Source organism: Delphinapterus leucas, chromosome 20, assembly GCF_059928025.1.
Source record: "Delphinapterus leucas isolate spDelLeu-1000000601 "Yukka" chromosome 20, BTC_Dleu_Yukka2, whole genome shotgun sequence".
Lineage (NCBI taxonomy): Eukaryota > Metazoa > Chordata > Mammalia > Artiodactyla > Monodontidae > Delphinapterus > Delphinapterus leucas.
In genome coordinates this window covers 6,945,406-6,963,681 of record NC_143148.1, presented here as the reverse complement: position 1 = coordinate 6,963,681, position 18,276 = coordinate 6,945,406, and the positions used below count along the sequence as shown (strand labels likewise).

At 48.3% G+C, this 18,276-nt stretch overlaps 1 protein-coding gene across 1 annotated transcript in view; it reads left to right on the top strand.

The window, feature by feature from the left end:
• MYH14 (myosin heavy chain 14) overlaps positions 1 to 18,276 on the top strand; it is a 90,743-nt gene that overhangs the window by 22,485 nt on the left and 49,982 nt on the right. The window contains exons 11-16 of the mRNA XM_022586090.3: positions 8,400 to 8,495; positions 10,763 to 10,881; positions 12,118 to 12,270; positions 12,360 to 12,533; positions 12,843 to 13,016; positions 15,040 to 15,154. Coding sequence (XP_022441798.2) covers positions 8,400 to 8,495; positions 10,763 to 10,881; positions 12,118 to 12,270; positions 12,360 to 12,533; positions 12,843 to 13,016; positions 15,040 to 15,154 — 831 coding nt within the window. The remainder of the gene's footprint in view (positions 1 to 8,399; positions 8,496 to 10,762; positions 10,882 to 12,117; positions 12,271 to 12,359; positions 12,534 to 12,842; positions 13,017 to 15,039; positions 15,155 to 18,276) is intronic.

The following is an 18,276-nucleotide window of genomic DNA, read 5'->3' as shown; positions in this document are numbered from 1 at the left end:
CCCGTGCTAGCGTGGGCTTTGTCCCCTACTTTTCCCAGCAAACAGCGTGTTTGGCAGTCTTTCTGGTTTTGTAGGTATAGGTGAATTTCAGGTTTTTTTGTGGTTGCAGAAGGTTTCACTGTTTAGATGAACCGTGATTCTTGTAACCTGTCTGTCCCTTGCAGACACACCCTTCGGGTGACTGCCTCCTATTGCTGTTGGAATCAAAAAGTGCCAAGAATATCCTTATAAGTAGATCTTTGTGCTCGTGGGCGAACAGAACTGCAGGATCAGTTCTTAAGCCACAAAATACTGAGTCCAAGGAGAGGTGCAGTTTTTGGTTTTATCCAGCTTTCACGGAAATCTAACAGCCTTATTGAGATATCATTCACATACCAAAACATTTACCTATTCAAAGTATATGTCAGGGAATTCCCTGGCGGTCCAGGGGTTAGGACTCCGCACTTTGACTGCCAAGGGCCCAGGTTCGATCCCTGGTTGGGGAACTAAGATCCCGCAGGCCCTGTGGCGTGGCCAAATAGAAGCCAGTGGCTTTTAGTACCTTCGGAGCTGTGCAGCCATCCCCACAATCAATTTTAGAACATTTTCAGTGACCCAAGAAGCTAACTTGCGCCCCTTTGCGGTCGTCTGCTGGTTTTCCAATGCCAGCCCCTGGCAACCACAGATCTGCTTCCTGTGTCTATGGATTTGCTTATCCGGGACCTTTCATACAGATGGAATCATACAATATATCATCCTCTGTGGCTGGCTTTCTTCCCTCGGCATGATGGTTTGAAGTTTCATCCATGTGGTCGTATGTATCCGTGCTTCCTTCCTTTTTACTGCTGAATAATTTTGCTTTTTACCTTTTTCTTACGGAACCTTTCAAACAGGTATGCAAGTAGAGAGCAGAGGGTCGTGAACCCCCCACCCCTCCCCCAGGAACCTGGCACCAGATCCAGCAGTTAACGGGCTCATGACTTCTTGGCTTTCAGCTCTAACCCCCAGCCCCTTTCCCTTCCCCCAACCCCACTCTGTTTTTTTAAATTGTACTGAATCGACCTCGCCGCCGTCCAGAAGGTGGCGCTAGTTTCCAGTTTCTCCCACCCTGTGTCTGGAGCACCTGTTCCCCCGACGTGGTTGCCAGCAACCACTGTTGTCAGCTTTTTTGCTTTTGCTGGTGTGGCAGGTGGATGGGGTCTCATAACAGTGTGATTTTGTGTCTCACTTCCAAGGAGTGGAGCCAGCCGGTCACCTTTTTTCTAGACTCTCCTTTGGAAGAAAGAGGAGACAGAGATGGGGAGTTCCCTGGCGGTCCAGTGGTTAGGACTCGTAGGTTAGGGATGGCCCTGGGTTCGATCCCTGGTCGGGAAACTAAGCTCCCACAAGCCTCATGGCATGGCCAAAAAGAAAGAAGGACACAGAGGTCCAGGGAGGTGGGGTGTCTGCCCTATAGGACTCACTGCCTTTGATGAGGTGGTGGTGGAACCCGGGTCTGACTCCAAAGCCAGCCCGTGATCCGTTTCCAGAGAGGCAGGTGGGCGCCTCTGGGTCGCCCACGGGAAGCCCAGGGCAGAGAGCGTTCGGGGCCAGTGGAAGCAGGACCTCCACGCCCCTCCTCACTTCCCATCCACGTTGGCGCCGTAAATGCCACCAGGGAGGTGGAACAGGCAGCCTAGCACGCAGGGAGGTGAGCTCCTGTCACGTGAGGCCGTCGTAGCCTCGCCAGCCCCACGCCTCCGCCCATGCAGGTTGGGGCTTGCTTACCGCCGGCTGGGTTGAAGTCACCAGCCAGAGCTGACTGCCAACCCCTCAGGCGTCAGGTTCACCGGGTGCTTGGAACCCACGCAGGTTCCGAAGCCAACCGTAAAAGGCCATTTTAAAGGCCACCGGGGGAACTCGAGTCTGGGTCAGGTCTGAGCTTGATGGTTAGGATGAATAATCATCCAGTTTGTTAGGGGTGATGATGCCTTTGTGAGTCTATCAGGAGATGTGCTCATTTATTTATCTTTTGGGAGGTACCTCGCTGCCCTGCCGCAAAACCTCCCAGCGTTTCTGGGACCCTGGGCTGTTCCCGACACCCCAGCCCCCTGACCCCCCCACCCCCGCCCAGCCCCTCCCACTGCCCAGCAGGGGAAACCTAGGCCCAGGAGGCCACTGGCTTGCCCCAGGTCACGCCTCAGTAATGTACCCCCCACTAGTTAATTCTTGGCCATTTGTTCATTCGTATATCGATTCATTCAAAACATGATAGAGTCTGCGGGCCAGACCCCTGCAGACGCTGGGAGAAATGAACCGTGACCAAGACAGAACAAGCCCCTGCCCCCTGGAGCGCTGAGACCCAGGGAGCATCAAATCACACAAGTGGATTAAAGTTGATCCCCTGGAAGAGTGATGGCTGGAAGGTGCATGGAGCAGTGACTGTGGGTCAGGGGGGTGGGGGGGTGGGGTCTCGGAAGGGGCGGGGCAGCCCCTGGAGGAGGCGGCGCTTGGCTGAGCCCTGAGGGTCAGGCAGGAATTAAGCAGGTGTAGGTGGTTCTGGACCGCCTCTATGGGGAGGGAACTCCCAGGGCAAAAGCCTGGGGGCAAGAGAGAGTGTCAGGTGTTGGCGGGGATTAAAGAGGTTGGCCTGGCTGGTTGGAGTAACTGAGGGGACCCGAGGCTGGAGCAGGTGGGAGGATTGGGGACAGGGTGCCGAAGACCTTGATAAGGGATAAGATTGAATCCCAAAAGTAGTGGGGACTGTGGAAGGAATTCTTCCCCCCAAAGTGGCAAGCTGAAGTTCATTCGTGAACACATTTATGGAGTGCTGACTGTGTGCAGAGGATACAGTTAGAAGGTGAATAAGGAACAGATACTTTCCACAAGGAGTTACGATCCTGATGGAGATCGAAAGGAAAAATTCAGATTTGTTGCACACCCCAGCGTGCCCCGAAAACTATACCAAAACCTTTTTTCCCTGGGGGACTAGAATTCATGGACCGTAAAATTCGCCATTGTCAAGTATACAGTTCAGTATTTGTAATATATTCACAAGGTGGTGTGAATCATCACTGCAATTTCACTGTCTAATTCCAGAAACTGAGTCTTTTCTCAGCAGTGGTCTTTTTTTTGACTACATTTCAAGGGGTATGAAATTCAAAAAGAACTAAAAGTCTATGATCATTCCAGTGTCCCGGGCTCCCAGGAGGCAACCTCTGTTAGCTGTTTCTTGTGTGTCCTTCAGAGTAAGGCTTCTTGAAGCTGTCAGGCCAGTGACCAACACACCCCCCCTTCTGTTTTCAGGGATTTTTTTAACCTCTTTTTTTTAAAAAAAAATACTTATTTGGCTGTGCTGGGTCTTAGTTGCGGCACGCAGGATCTTTGTTGCAGCATGTGAGATCCTTTTAGTTGTGGCATGCAGGATCTTTTAGTTGTGGCATGGGGAATCTTTAGTTGCGGCATGCAAACTCTTAGTTGCAGCATGTGGGATCTAGTTCCCTGACCAGGGATCGAACCTGGGCCCCCTGCATTGGGAGCACGAGTCTCAACCACTGGACCACCAGGGAAGTCCCTAACCTCTTTATTTTGAATAGTTTCAGATTTACAGAAAAGTTTTAGAGTACACAAAATCGCTGCATACCTTCTCCCAGATTCCTCAAACATTACCATCTTGCCACATCTGCTTTATCCTTGTCTGTCTTTCTAATTACTTGTTCTGAGCTGTTCGAGAGTAGGGGTGTAGCCCAGGGATCCCTTCACCCTTCATATTTCCGATGACCACTGTCACAAATGACCACAAACGTAGTGGCTTATAACAACACACATTTATTCCCTCACAGTTCTGGAGGTCAGAAGTCAAAAATCAGTCTTACTGGTTAAAGTTAAGGTGTCAGCAGAGCTGGTCCCTTCTGAAGGCTCTGGGAAGAATTCGTTTTCTTGCCTTTTTCAGCTTTCAGAGGCCACCCGTATGCCTTAGCTCATGGCCTTTTTCTGCGTCTTCAAAATGCATCACTCTAGGGACTCCCCTGGTGGTCCAGTGGTTAGGACTCTGTGCTTTCATGCCAGGGCCTGGGTTCGATCCCTGGTTGGGGAACTAAGATCCCGAAAGGTACGCGGCGCGGCCAAAAAAATTGAAAAAAAAAACAAAATGCATCACTCTAACCTCTGCTCATGTGGCCTTCCCCCTCTGCCTCCCTCTTATAAGAACGCTAATGATTACGTTTTGGATCCACCTGGATAATGCAAGATTAATCTCCCGTTTTAAGATCCTGAATTTCATCACATCGGTAAAGTCTATTTTTCCCTGCAAGGTAACATTCACAGGATTCAGACCATGGACATTTTGCGGAGAGGGGGCATTACTCATCTTACCGCCCACCCCCCCCCCGAATCTGTCTGTGCTTATTTCCTAAGAACATTCTCTGACACAAACATAGTACAGTATCATCATTAGGAAATTAACATTGGCACTATTAGTACTGTTATCTAATCCACAGACCTTATGCCAACTGTCCCAATAATGTCCTTTATAGCAAAAAAAAAAATTTTTTAAGTTAAACACACACACACACACACACACACACACACTTCCCCAGTCCAGGATCACACACGTTGCATCTAGTCGTCACACTTTACTCTCCATCCATCTGGAACCGGTCCTGAGTCTTTATCGTTCGTGACCTTGACACTTGGGGAGATTACAGACCAGTTGTTTTGTCAACATGCGTGTGTTTCCTCGTGATTAGATTCGGGTTACGCATTTTTGGCATGGGTCTCCCAGAAGGGCTCCCCCCTCCACCTTCCGCCACTCCCTTTTCCTAAGTAAACTTTGTACAGAAGCTTACGTAGCATAGACACCGGAAAATGAGCGCGGTGCCAAAGCACCCAGCTCAGGGGAATTTCTGCAAGTGACACCCCATATCACCCGCACCTCGAAGCCCCCTCAAGCCCCTTCCCCTCACTGCAACCCCCATCACCATTATGTTGGCATCTAACAACATGGAGTTGTTTCGCCCGCTCTTGAATTTGGAACAAACAGACCCGTACAGTCCGTGCACTTTTTTTTTTTTTTTTTTTTTTTTTTTTTTTTTTGCGGTACGCGGGCCTCTCACTGTTGTGGCGTCTCCCGTTGCGGAGCACAGGCTCCATACGCACAGGCTCAGCGGCCATGGCTCATGGGCCCAGCCGCTCCGCGGCATGTGGGATCTTCCCGGACCGGGGCAGGAACCCGTGTCCCCTGCATCGGCAGGCGGACTCTCAACCACTGCGCCACCAGGGAAGCCGCACTTTTGAACCTGGCTTCTTCCTTGCAATCCTGTGAGTGTGCAATCTGTCCGAGTTCGGTGAGTGGCCAGAAGGGGGCTTCTGAGGGGCTGGCCCACTGGTGTGTTCATTTTGTAAGATCTCACTGAGCTGCATGGAGGTGCTTTGTGTGCTTTTCTGTGTGTGTGCTCTACGTTCGTACAAACGTCCGAATTTTATGCTAAAAGAGGGACGGAAAGGGCTGCACGGCTGTTAAGAATACAGACTCCAGGGCCAGACTGCCGGGTGTGTCTCAGCCATGCCGCTTATGGGCTGGGTGATCCTGGGTAAGTTGATTACCTGAATGTGCCTCGGTTTCCCTGTCTGTCAAATGGGGGTTTTACTGTTTCCCATCGCAAGATGCTATTGCAGGATTTGGCTCAGTGAGTTGTTCCGAAGGTGACATGAGGTCATTTGTGAGTGTTTGGAACAGGACCTGGAGTAAGTGAAAATAGGTCAGTGTCCTTTTCAATCCGTAAATCGTGAAGACTGTTCTAGGAGGAACGTGGATGAGGTAGCTGGGTGTTGGCGCTGGTCTGAAGCATCACCGCGAAAGCAGCAGACAGGAGCCCAGCCTAATGTAGGCGTGTTATATGGTCCACTCCAAGCCGAGGGCAGCTTTGCGGGTGGAGACAAGGAGGCTTTGACGCGATGACCAAATCTTGATAAGTTCTGAACAAAACCAAGACCAGCCTTCCCTCGGATTCCTCAGTGACTATCCTCCTAGAAAATGCACTGTGTATTAAAACCAAACACAAAACACTTTTGTGCGTATACATAAAACTGCTGGGGTTAGTCTCAGAGCATCCCAAACCATGATTTCACAGACGTGAATGTCCACTGGGACGTTTCGCAATCAAACGGAATGTGGGCAACTCTTTGTGATACAGAAGGGCAACTCCTCTGGTTCCCACCTGCCCAGTCTCTGTGGCATCCAGAAACGTTGCCAGGGTGGCCCCCATCCCTATGCTAACCAACCCCTGCACGTTCCCGAGACGTCCTCGTCCTCTAGGGGGCAGCACTGCCCACTCACGGCGAGATTTCTAGCCGCTTTGCGCAGACGTGCAAATATTAATACAATCGATCTTCTTTTACGATGTCCGAGTTGGAGAATTCACCTACACACGACATTTATTCGTAACCCCCAAACCAGCAATCCTGGTGCTTTTGTGGTCATTGCTGTCATGCATAGAGGAGTGAAAGTTTTGAGTTGCCCACGGGGTGACATTCAGCCTTCTTGTTCCAGCCCATACTGTAAACCACTGTCCTTTCTACAGTCTGTTGAGTGCCACGCTTTTCACTTTTGGGGTGCTTTTTGGTTGGTGATTTCACTGTCTGAAATGTCCCCCTAAATGTAGTGCTTAATGCTGTCCAGTGTCCGTAAGAGCAGGAAGGCTGTGATGTGCTTTACAGAGAAAATACGTGTGTGAGAAGAGCTTCCTTCAGACTCCAGTTGTAGTGAATGTTGGTTGTGAGTTCAATGTGAATCAATGCTGTATATCAGATAATATGTCTTTAAAAAATTTTATTGAAGTATAGTTGATTTACAATGTTGTGTTAATTTCTGCTGTATACCAAAGTGACTGGGTATGTGTGTGTGTGTGTGTGTGCATTTTTTCATATTCCTTTCCATTATGGTTTATCACAGGATATTGAATATAATTCCCTGTGCTCTACAGTAGGACCTTGTTGTTTATCCATCCTATATACATTAGTTTGCATCTGCTAATCCCAAACTCCCACTCCTTCCCTCCCCTACCCCCCTACTCCTTGGCAACCACAAGTCTGTTTGCCGTGTCTGGGAGTCTGTTTCAATTTCATTGATATGCTCATTTGTGTCGTATTTTAGATTCCACATATAAGTGATATCATATGATACTTGTCTTTCTCTTTCTGACCTACTTCACTTACTATGATAATCTCTAGGTCCATCCATGTGGCTGCAAATGGCGTTATTTCATTCTTTTTTATGGCTGAGTAATATTCCATTGTATATATGTACCACATTTTCTTTATCCAGTCATCTGTCAATGGACATTTAGGTTGCTTCCATGTCTTGGCTTTTGTAAATAGTGCTGCTGTGAACATAGGGGTGCTTGTATCTTTTCAAATTAGAATTTTGTCTGGGTATATGCCCAGGAGTGGGATTGCTGCGATTCTATTTTTAGTTTTTTGAGGAACCTCTATACTGTTTTAGCTAGTGATGCACCAGTTTACATTCCCATCAGATAAGGTGTCTTTAAACAGAAACACACATAAACCAAGGTGATGCATTGATCAGTTGATGAAAATGTGACCAGAGGCTCCCAGGAACCAAACCTGTATTCCCCCATAGGAACACTTGTTCACATTCGATAATTCAGTGTTTCAGGTGACCCTATAGAACATAATTACCAAGAATAAGGAAAATTGACTGACCTTGACATTTTCTGCCTTTTTTTTTTTGCATAGATAGTGGTTGCCATATATACCATTCTGCACCTCGAATTTTTTACTCGATATTTTAGAAATCTTTCCATATTGCTAAAGATCTTCCTCATTCATTTCTCTAAATCCTTTTAAATCTTCTATGCATTGCTCTATAAAATGGACATGAGCAGACACCAAATGACGATAAAGCAAACTTTGAATATAAAATACAGAATTCAGGGACTCCCCTGGAGGTCTAGTGGTTATGACTCCGCTCTTCCACTGCAGGGGGCGCGGGTTCAATCCCTGGTCAGGGAACTGAGATCTCTCGTGCCACGCAGTGTGGCCAAAAAATAAAATAAAATACAGAATTCATTTATCCGTTCATGTATTTAAGAGCTGCTTGGTGTCAGGTGGTGGTATAATTTGACGTAAGGTTTTTAAGCTAGATTTCTTTTTTTTATTATCTTATTTTTTTAACTGAAGTATAGCTAATGTACAATGTTGTGTTCGTTTCAGGTGTACAGCAAAGTGATTCAGTTATACATACATATACATATATCTATTCTTTTTCTGATTCTTTTCCATTATAGGTTATTACAAGATATTGAGTATAGTTCCCTGTGCTATACAGCAGGTCCTTGTTTAAGCTAGATTTCTAAGGGGCTAGTTCAGACCACATGTCAGGACCCTGAGCCTCGCTGATCTGTGTCTCTGCTGCCCCTTAGCCATGCTGCGGATGGTCTCGGCCGTTCTCCAGTTTGGCAACATTGTCCTGAAGAGAGAACGGAACACCGATCAAGCCTCCATGCCTGACAACACAGGTACCACCACATGGCCTGCTACCCACCTACGTACAGAGCATCCTCCCTTCCCAGCCAGACCCACCTCCCATCCAGGACCACCCTGATTTCCTGCCCTTTGCTGAACCTTTACCAAAATAACACCGTCCACTCTTTTCTTGATTATAAAAAGTGTGAGCTCTGCTGAAAATTTGAACAACACCAGTGTGCCAAGGTGGAAGGGGGCGCGGACAGCAGGACCCTCCATCATCCCAGCCCCTCCCAGAAGACCAGCATTAGCACTGGCCATATCTCCTCCTGGCCTCTGCGCTCTGCATATATATACTTTTGGGGTTTTTTTGCCTTTCAGCAGAAGTATAGTTGATATTCCTTTTTTTATCAAAATGGAAATAGCTTTGCTTCTTTATTATTATAAAAGAATACAATCTGAATGGGGAAGAAAATATGGCAAGACAGGGAAGTATAAAGGCAGGGAAATTACCCATAATTACTGCTAACACTTTTGGGGGCATTTCTCTCTGGGCTTTGTTCTACGTCTGTATCAGTGTGGAAATAATTATCACAGAAATGGAATCTTGCTTTACACCGCCTTCCCCTCGAGATGGGAAGAGATTTCTGTCCTGATTATGACACCCTATGGGCTATTTTCAAAAGCTGTACAACACAGAACATACGAAGGAAGGGGCATCTCTCACGATGTCACTGATCTGAGCTATCCCTGTGACATCTGGGGGCCAGGTTCACACACCCAGCAGGTGTGCCATACATACTCATTCGTTTGATTTACAAAATTGGGGTCAGACCTTATAAACTGTTTTGAAACCTGCTTTCCCCCCACCTCCTTAATGCAATGGGGGTAACTTTTCAAGGTTATTAACTAGAACTCTACTGGGGTTGCTTCACCTGGGTTCTGTGAGGAGAACTGTATGTCAGTATAATTAATCTCCTTTGGAATCCCTTGTATTTCCTTTTCTGCATTTGCAAACATTAATTGGAGAAGCAGCCCCCAGGCTCCACCGGCTGGCCAAGTACACACCAAGGGCTTAGAACCCTGTTAAGTCACCCTGTTACTGACAGCATAGTGCTCCATGCTGTTTTTTCAGTTTTTAAATATTCCCATATAATGCAGAATCACTGTAGAAGAATTAGAAATTGCAATTGCATCGGAGGGGGGGGGGAGAGAGAGAGAGAGAGAGAGATTGACTTAAATCCTCATCACCTCTCAGAAATAACCACTGTTGACATTTTAATGTGTCTCTTCCTCAGTGTTTTTCTCTTTTGCTGGAGCTGAGTGTTTGTAGTAAGTATCTTCCTGTGACGCAAGTGATAGAGGCTCAAAAGCACTTCTTAATGATCATTTTAATTCAGAGGCGAAAGAAGAAATACACCTGCCCACACAGCCCTTCCTCCATCTTCTGCCAAAACAGCTATTAACATTTTGGCAATTTTTTATTCCTACAAAAATAGGGAAGAGCAGTGAATTTTTAAAGATTTGTTTTAGGTTTGGCCACCTCACTGAACTCTTATTCCAAGAGTTTTCCCCCAGCATTTTATTGAGACACTTTCCAACATATAGAAAAGTTCAAAAAATTTTATACCGAACACCCAGATCCACCACCAAGATTCTACCACTGACACTTTACTACACTTGCTTTATCGAATATCTTTGCATCCTCTGTTCATCCATCTCCTTTTCTGGCGCGTTTCAAAATCTCAGATATTGGTATAGACCCTTCAGCCTGTATATGATTTACTGGCGTCCAATATTTGTTTACAGTTCTTTCATGGACTTGAAGTGAAACATACAAATCATGAAATGTACACATCTTAAGTGTACCATGTAATTTATAATAATTATTATTTATTAAATAATAATTATAATGCTTATATTATTAGTAATAATAATGTTATAAATAATTATTATTTATAATAATATTTAGTGACTGCAGAACATTTGTTCAAATGGATGCACCCTGACTCTCTAACCAATCCCTAGCTGTTGGACATTCAGGTTGCTTCCTGGTTTTCTCCATTGTAAACAGTGCTGTGACGGACATCCTCCTAGTCCAGCTTTTGCCCACATCCAGAATTATTTTTGCCAACTTAGGGTTCCAGGAGGAGAATTATTGGGCTGGAGAATGCACACACCTTTAGGACCCGTAATACCTCTAGCGGGAAAGGCTGGTGTTTCACCAACAGTGGGGGGGTGGCACCCTCTCCCCCCTCCCCCACTCTGCACTGTCCCCACCTCCCAGTGCTGATCGCATCTTGGTGCCTCTCGCCCTCAGCTGCGCAGAAGCTCTGCCGCCTCCTGGGCCTGGGGGTGACAGATTTCTCCCGCGCCCTGCTCACCCCCCGCATCAAAGTTGGCCGGGACTACGTGCAGAAAGCACAGACCAAGGAACAGGTGGGCAAGGCTGGCGGCAGGTGGGCGCAGGGAGGGCCCTGGATTTTTAAGCAGCTTATGCCAGTTTTTTCTCGCTCACTCAACAAACTTTTGCTGAGTGTCTGTTCAGTTACCGACTCTGGTCTAGGTGCTAGAATAAAGGCAGTCATGGAAGCAAAGACCACACCTTCAGGGAGCTCAGGCTGTAGTAGGGAATCAGATAATAAAGGAAGAAACGGGTGCTTTCTTCAAAGGAAGGGATTGAGGTGCTCGGGAAAGTCTTCTCGGAAGGGGTGACATTTGAGTTGAGACTTGGATGGTTCAAGACAAAGGGAATATAGCATGTGTAAAGGCCCTGGGGCTGGAACAAGCTTGGCAAGTTGGGAGCATTAAGGAGATCAGTGAGACTAGACAGTGGGGGAGAGGGTGGTAGCAGCTGCAGTCAGAGAGGTTGGAAGGGGACAGATCACATGAGGTCTTAGGAACCACAATAAGGAGGTGAGTTTTATGCAGAGTGCAGCAGAAAGCCAGTGAGGATTTAAGCCAGGGAATAACTTGGTTCAGTTTGTCTTTATAAAGATTCCCTTGTCTACTGTGTGGAGAATTGGGTCCGGGGGCCCCAGTGGAAGCAATGAGACACAAGGAGGCCGCTGTCATAGTCCCGGCAAGCGATGACAGCAGCACAGATAAGGGTGGTGGCAGTGAGGGTGGGGAGAGGTGAACACAGACTAGATGTTTTCAGAATTCCAGTTTTGGGGCAGAGGCCTCTGCCTGACCCCAGGCTGGGCTCTCGAGGTGCTAGGACAGAGAAGGCACAGTGAGGGATATGAGCTTGGGGATCACACTGACCTGGGTTCTGCTCTCAGTCAAGGTACTATTGATAGGATCCATTTTACAGATGAAGACACTGAGGCACAGAGAGGTTTATTCACATGCCTGAGGTCACACAGCCTCTAAGTAGCAGAGCTAGGATTCCAATCTAGATGTTGGTCTCCAGATTCCACCCTCTTACCTGTTCTGCCGTGGAAACTGGTTCAAGGGGTGGGTGGAATATTCATGAACTAATGTGCCCCCAAGCGCTTCACACAGTGCCCGGCGCACAGTAGGGCGTCACTAATGATCTGCTGTTGTTAATGTCACTGCTCTTGACGAACCACGATGGGGCTCCGTCCGCACCCAGTGCCTCCTTGCCGGCAGGGCGGGGTCGGGGGGCACTAATGTGCAGGCTGGGCCCTCACTGTGTGCCCTGACCTGCAGGCTGACTTTGCGCTGGAGGCCCTGGCCAAGGCCACCTACGAGCGCCTCTTCCGCTGGCTGGTCCTGCGCCTCAACCGAGCCCTGGACCGTAGCCCCCGCCAAGGCGCCTCCTTCCTGGGCATCCTGGACATCGCCGGCTTTGAGATCTTCCAGGTCTGCGCTTTGTGCCTGGCTGGGGGCTGGCCTTGCCCCCCTCTCTCCGGGTCCCTGTCCCCCTCTCTCACAGGTCCCTCCCCCCGCAGCTGAACTCCTTCGAGCAGCTGTGCATCAATTACACCAACGAGAAGCTGCAGCAGCTCTTCAACCACACGATGTTCGTGCTGGAGCAGGAGGAGTACCAGCGCGAGGGCATCCCCTGGGCCTTCCTCGACTTCGGCCTCGACCTGCAGCCCTGCATCGACCTCATCGAGCGGCCGGTGAGCCCACGGCCGCTCCACCCTCCGCGCGACCTTGGTCCAGCTCCTCACCCCACCGGCCTCAGGCCTCTCCATCGGTCAAATGGGGAAAACGGCATAGATCCGTGTGGCTGCTGGACGATTAGAACCCAGAACATGCCTGCCACGGGGCGTGGCTCGAATCCAAGGGCTAATCGATGGCCATAACGGTTGTTCTCGTGTTTGCTCGTAGGTCCCAAGTGGCACAAGAACTAAAAATTAGCAGCAACCTAAGCGTCCAGTATTTGGGGATCTGACTTAACTCTTCTGCCCTCCTCTGTTAATGGTCAGGCCAACCCCCCTGGGCTCCTCGCTCTGCTGGATGAGGAGTGCTGGTTCCCAAAGGCCACAGACAAGTCCTTTGTGGAGAAGGTGGCCCAAGAGCAGGGTGGTCACCCCAAATTCCAGCGGCCAAGGACTCTGCGGGATCAGGCCGACTTCAGTGTCCTGCATTATGCGGGCAAGGTAGGGAGCAGGGGCCAGCCTTGGGGGCTGTGGGTGGGAGTGAGGATGAAGGGAGGGTGCAGAGGGAAAGCAGGGGCCACCTGGTGTCCACTGGGACAAGTCACAGCCAGGCCAGGGGTAGGAAAGCCCTTGGAGGAGTGAGGACTCTGTCTGATGAAGTCAGCAAAGGCTTCCTCAAGGAGGGGATATTTGCAGTGTGTTTCGAGAGATGGATAGGAGTTCACCAGGTGGAGAATTAGGTGCATTTTATTCACTCATTTGGCCAACATATGCCTTTTGTGGGCTCAGCCCTGTGCTGAGCAAAGCTGGGGACCCATGTCAGATATGATTCTGTCCTCACAAAGTTCCTTATCTGGGAAGGAGACGAAGACAGACCATCGGGATATAAGGCCGATAAGTACTTTAATGGGGCCAGCTGTGGATCGTGTCAAAGTCCAGAGGAGGAATCCCAGGGAAGGTCTCACAGAGGAGAGTGATGCTTGATCTGAACTCTAAATCAAGGGTCAGCAAACATTTTCTGTGAATAGTCTCAGTTCTGTGGGCCAGTCTCTGGCACAACTACTCAATTCTGCCATGAGAGCACGAAAGAAGCCACAAGTTCACACATAAATGAGGGCCGTATTCCAATAAAACTTTATTTATTTTATTATTTTTTAAATTATCTATTTATTTATTTTATTTATTTATTTATTTTTGGCTGCATTGGGTCTTTGTTGCTGCACGCAGGCTTTCTCTAGTTGCGGCAAGCGGGGTCTGCTTTTCGTTGTGGTGCGCGGGCTTCTCATTGCAATGGCCTCTCTTGTTGCAGAGCACGGGCTAAGCACACAGGCGTCATGGCGTGCGGGCTCAGTAGTTGTGGCTCGCAGGCTCTAGAGCGCAGGCTCAGTAGTTGTGGCACACGGGCTTAGTTGCTCCGCGGCATGTGGGATCTTCCCGGACCAGGACCCAAACCCGTGTCCCCTGCATTGGCTGGCAAAGTCTTAACCACTGTGCCACCAGGGGAGCCCTATTTATTTATTTTTGGCTGCGTCGGATCTCGCGGCCTCTTTGTTGTGGCGGGCGGGCTTACTTGGCCCGCGACACGTGGGATCCTAGTTCCCCAACCAGGGATTGAACCTGCGTCCCCTGCATTGGAAGGCGGATTCTTAATCACTGGACCACCAGGAAGGTCCCTAAAACTTTATTTATAAAAGGAGGTGGTTTTGGCCGGGAGGCCATTGTTTGCCAATCCCTGGTCTAAATGATGAGTAGGGACTTCCCTGGTGGTCCAGTGGGTAAGACTCCATGCTCCCAATGCAGGGGGCCTGGGTTCAATCCCCACTCAGGGAACTAGATCCTGCATGCCACAACTAAGACCTGGTGCAGCCAAATAAATAAATATTTTAAAAAATAATAATAAAATAAATGATGAGTAACCCGTAGCCAGAAAAGAATGGGTGGAGGCAACAGCGTACACAAAGGCTGAGGGGTAGGAGACCCATGTGTTCTGTTCTAGAACTCAGTTGTTTTCCAGACATTTGCTAAGATTTCCTGTGTGCCCAGTCCCCTGCTGGTTGTGAGTCAGACTCAGGCCCTGGCCTCTGGAAGCCACCGTCTGGTGGGGGGGAACGTGTGCAGGGAATCGTGGTGGTCAAGACTGTGATTCCGTGGAAGGGAGCTGGCCACGTGAAAATCCACGGAGAGGGAATCACAGGTGGCGGGAACGGCAGGGGTCAAAATCCCGAGGTGGAAATGAGCTTGCACGTTTGAGGACCAGAGTGGCTAAATGAATAAGGAAAGAAGTGTTGGTGGACGAGGTCCCAGAGGTGGGCAGAGTCCTCTTAAGGGAAATACAGAAAGGGAGAGGGACCATGCTGCAGGTGGGTGCAGTTCAGGATATGGGCACAAGGTGTCCACCGGTGCTCTCTCCTGAGTGGTGAGCCCCAGAGCTGGGAATCTCAGAGCTTCTGGGAGGCTCCCTGGGAAATCAGCAGTGCTGGTGAACCCACCACCCCACCACCCTCCTGTGCCCAATTTCATTCAGGTTGACTACAAGGCCAGTGAGTGGCTGATGAAAAACATGGACCCTCTGAATGACAGTGTCGCAGCCTTGCTTCACCAGAGCACAGACCGGCTAACGGCAGAGATCTGGAAAGACGGTGAGGACCAGCTTCCACAGGCCCTGTCCCTGGAGCTCTGTGCATCCCTTCTCCCAGCTCACAGTGTGAGCACTTTTGTTCCAGACCTGAGTCGTCAGCTCAGAGGCAGAACTGGTGCCAGTAGGCCAGACAGCCTTCCAGTAGTGATTCCAATTAGTGATTGATTGATTGATATCTCAAACCAGCATCACACTCAATGATAAAACATTCCTCCTTAATCAGAAACAAGACAAGGATGCCCACTGTCAACACTGCTGGGAAACACTGTTTGGGCGATAATAGTTTATGCAATCAGACCAGAAAAAGAAATAAGTATATGAATATTCAAAAGGAAGCAATGAAGTTATTAATTGTAGATGGCATACGATCCCTAAAAAAAAAAAAAATCAAGAGATTCGACTGAAAAAGAATTAAAAACAACAAGAGAACTCGGAAGGGCAGTATTTACAGGTTAGTCAACTTCTAGGCTTTGCTTTCGTTGATCTCTCCCAAAGTTCCCTTCAGGGATTCAGGGAAGAAAAAAAAGAGCTAAAACCCAGGTATAGTTTTGGAGTTTTCCTGCTCCAACAAGGCCCATGTGAGTTTGGCCATCAGTCTTTTCAGACTGACACTTTCAGACCAGCAAGCCCTGTCCATCCTTGCCCCCCATCCTTAGAGGAGGTTTGAGAGATGATTTTATAAAACGGACAGAACCAGCATCTTGGTTTCCTGATTCTGGGTTTCCAGAATCTGTCAGTTTGCCTTAATCTTTTATTGAAGTGAAAAGCATAGTAGTAGAAGCGCCAGCCCATGCAATTGGACAAGAGAACAAAATAAGCAAGATGAGTCATTCCCAAAACAAACTCACAGAGCGAAAGGGCATAGCACACCTTGATATGGTGAGTTGATTTTAGACAGAGAAATTTGATGTTAGTATCTCATATAGTTTATACAAGAGGGATTGAAAAGCATTGTTTGATGTTCAGTAACAGAACCAGATTCTGCCGAGAATCATCTCCTTCAGACTGAAAATCTTCCCCGTCAACTTCTTTAAAATTTGTGCCATGTTCATGAGCACATGATGTTCCCCCTAATCCTTCACATGCTCCATCCTATATATGCTCGGCTCTCAAAGTGTTCCAAGGGAGAAAGTAGAAGTGGCAAAGCCTCTTGAGTCCTAGACTGGAACCCCACACAGTATTATTTCCTCCACAGTTCTTCTGAACAAAGCAAGTCACAAGGCCAGCCCAGATTCAAGGAGCTGCAAGTCACAGAGAGGGGTGGGGGATTGGGGCCATTTCTGCATCAGTCTCTACTACAGCTGCCCTGAGCCCAGAGTTGGCTTTGCTTTCGGGCATCCTGACAGCCCAGAGTTGGGTACCCAACATCCTGGAAGCCCAGGGGAAAAGGGAAATGAGACAAACTCTCTTCAACAAGCTGGGTGGGAGCCTTGAGTTAGTCCTTGAGCTTCCTGGTGGCCAGGGCAAAAGGGGATACCTAATAAAACAGATACAGACTCAACCTATAGGGAGAGAAGTTTTTCCCCCCCCGGGTATTAAATTCGCAGGGGACATTCGCCCTTTCAACCAACATTGATGCCCTCATAAAGCTGAACAGGACAGTCTCCCTGGCTTTAAAAGTTCATGGCCAGGATCAGGTTCCTCCTCCTGCTTTGCTCTGTGCTGTTGACTAATAACCCTTTCTTCTTTTTTCTTCCTGCCTCTTCTCATGCTGCTCCCTTTGCACCTCCCATCCCATCTCCCTGCCTCTCCCCCCATCTGTCCTCACCCCCACCCAGAACACGGGGGCTTGCAGCAGTTCTCTTTCCTTGGCTCCTTCCCACCGTCGCCCCCAGGATCTTCAGGGAGGCACGGCTCTGCCATTTCTCCGTCAGGGGGTGGGTGTTGCTGTGCATCAACGGGTGAGATTTGCCAGACAAGGAGGGTGGGCCCTTTGGACCGGGAACCTGGTTTTGAACATCTATCCCCTTTCCTTACCATACAGAGATCTTTCCCTCTTCTTTCCTGTCCCCACCCCTTGTTGGCTCCCTTAGCAGTTTCCAGACTCTTTGTAGCAGCACAAGGCCTTCTTCTAACTAAACCGCATGTAAAAGTGCAAACAACTGTGATAGTATCAGCTGGCATTAATTGAACCCGTACTGTGTGCTGTGCACTGTGCAAAGCCCTTTTACCATTATTAACACATGGAATCCTCTGAACAACCTAATCAGGCAGCTGTTAGTACTGTTACCCCTGTTATACGGATGAGGACATGGAAGCACAGAGAGGTTAAGTCACCTGCCTGTGGTCACACAGCCAGTAAGGGACAGAGCTGGGATTTGAACCCAGAGCCTCTGCTCTTACCTGTGCTATAAGAACTTAATAAATGATAATTATCCTTTTGAAAATAACTAGGAGCATGGCGGTAGGAGGGAGACTTGAACCTGGGGAGGAAAAATGCCATATCTGAGCCCCCACTGTGTGCCAAGCACTGCCCTCAGAGCGAGTTATCTAGTTGACCGTGATAACCCTCGTGATTGGGGACTGCAGGCCATCAGATTCTGCCCCAGCTGCAGGTTCTTGAGAAACTGGGAATGATTCAGTACATAGAATTTGAGACAAAGGAGTGCATATTTCTCACTAGTTGAAGTGACAGCATCAAATGACAATAGGGAAAAAAAATTATCATGAAATCAGGCCTTTCTGGGAAAATGGTGACTATGGAGGCAGTTTGCCTTATTTTATTTTATGTTTTTTCATTTATTTATGTATTTTTAATTTTTTGCCTTATTTTAAATATTGCTTTATTTCAAATATCGTAATAAAACCAGACTTCATTACATTGTTAATGTGACACTGTTTCAAGTTCCTGAAAATGCAGCTGTGGTTATCGCCCTTTTCCCTCTCTGTGCCTCAGTTTCCTCATCTATAAAATGGGAATGATTTTTATAGGCTTATAAATAAGCTGATGTATGTCAAGTGCTTTGAGCAGTGCCTGGCAGAGAATAAGTGCTAAGGAAGCATTTTCTATCTTCATCATCATCATTTGCTGATAAGGAAAATGGAAAAGGGTCAGAGACCAGGGTTCGAGAAGATTCATACTGCCTGGGTTCAGATCCTGGGTCTTCGGATCCTAAGCTGTGT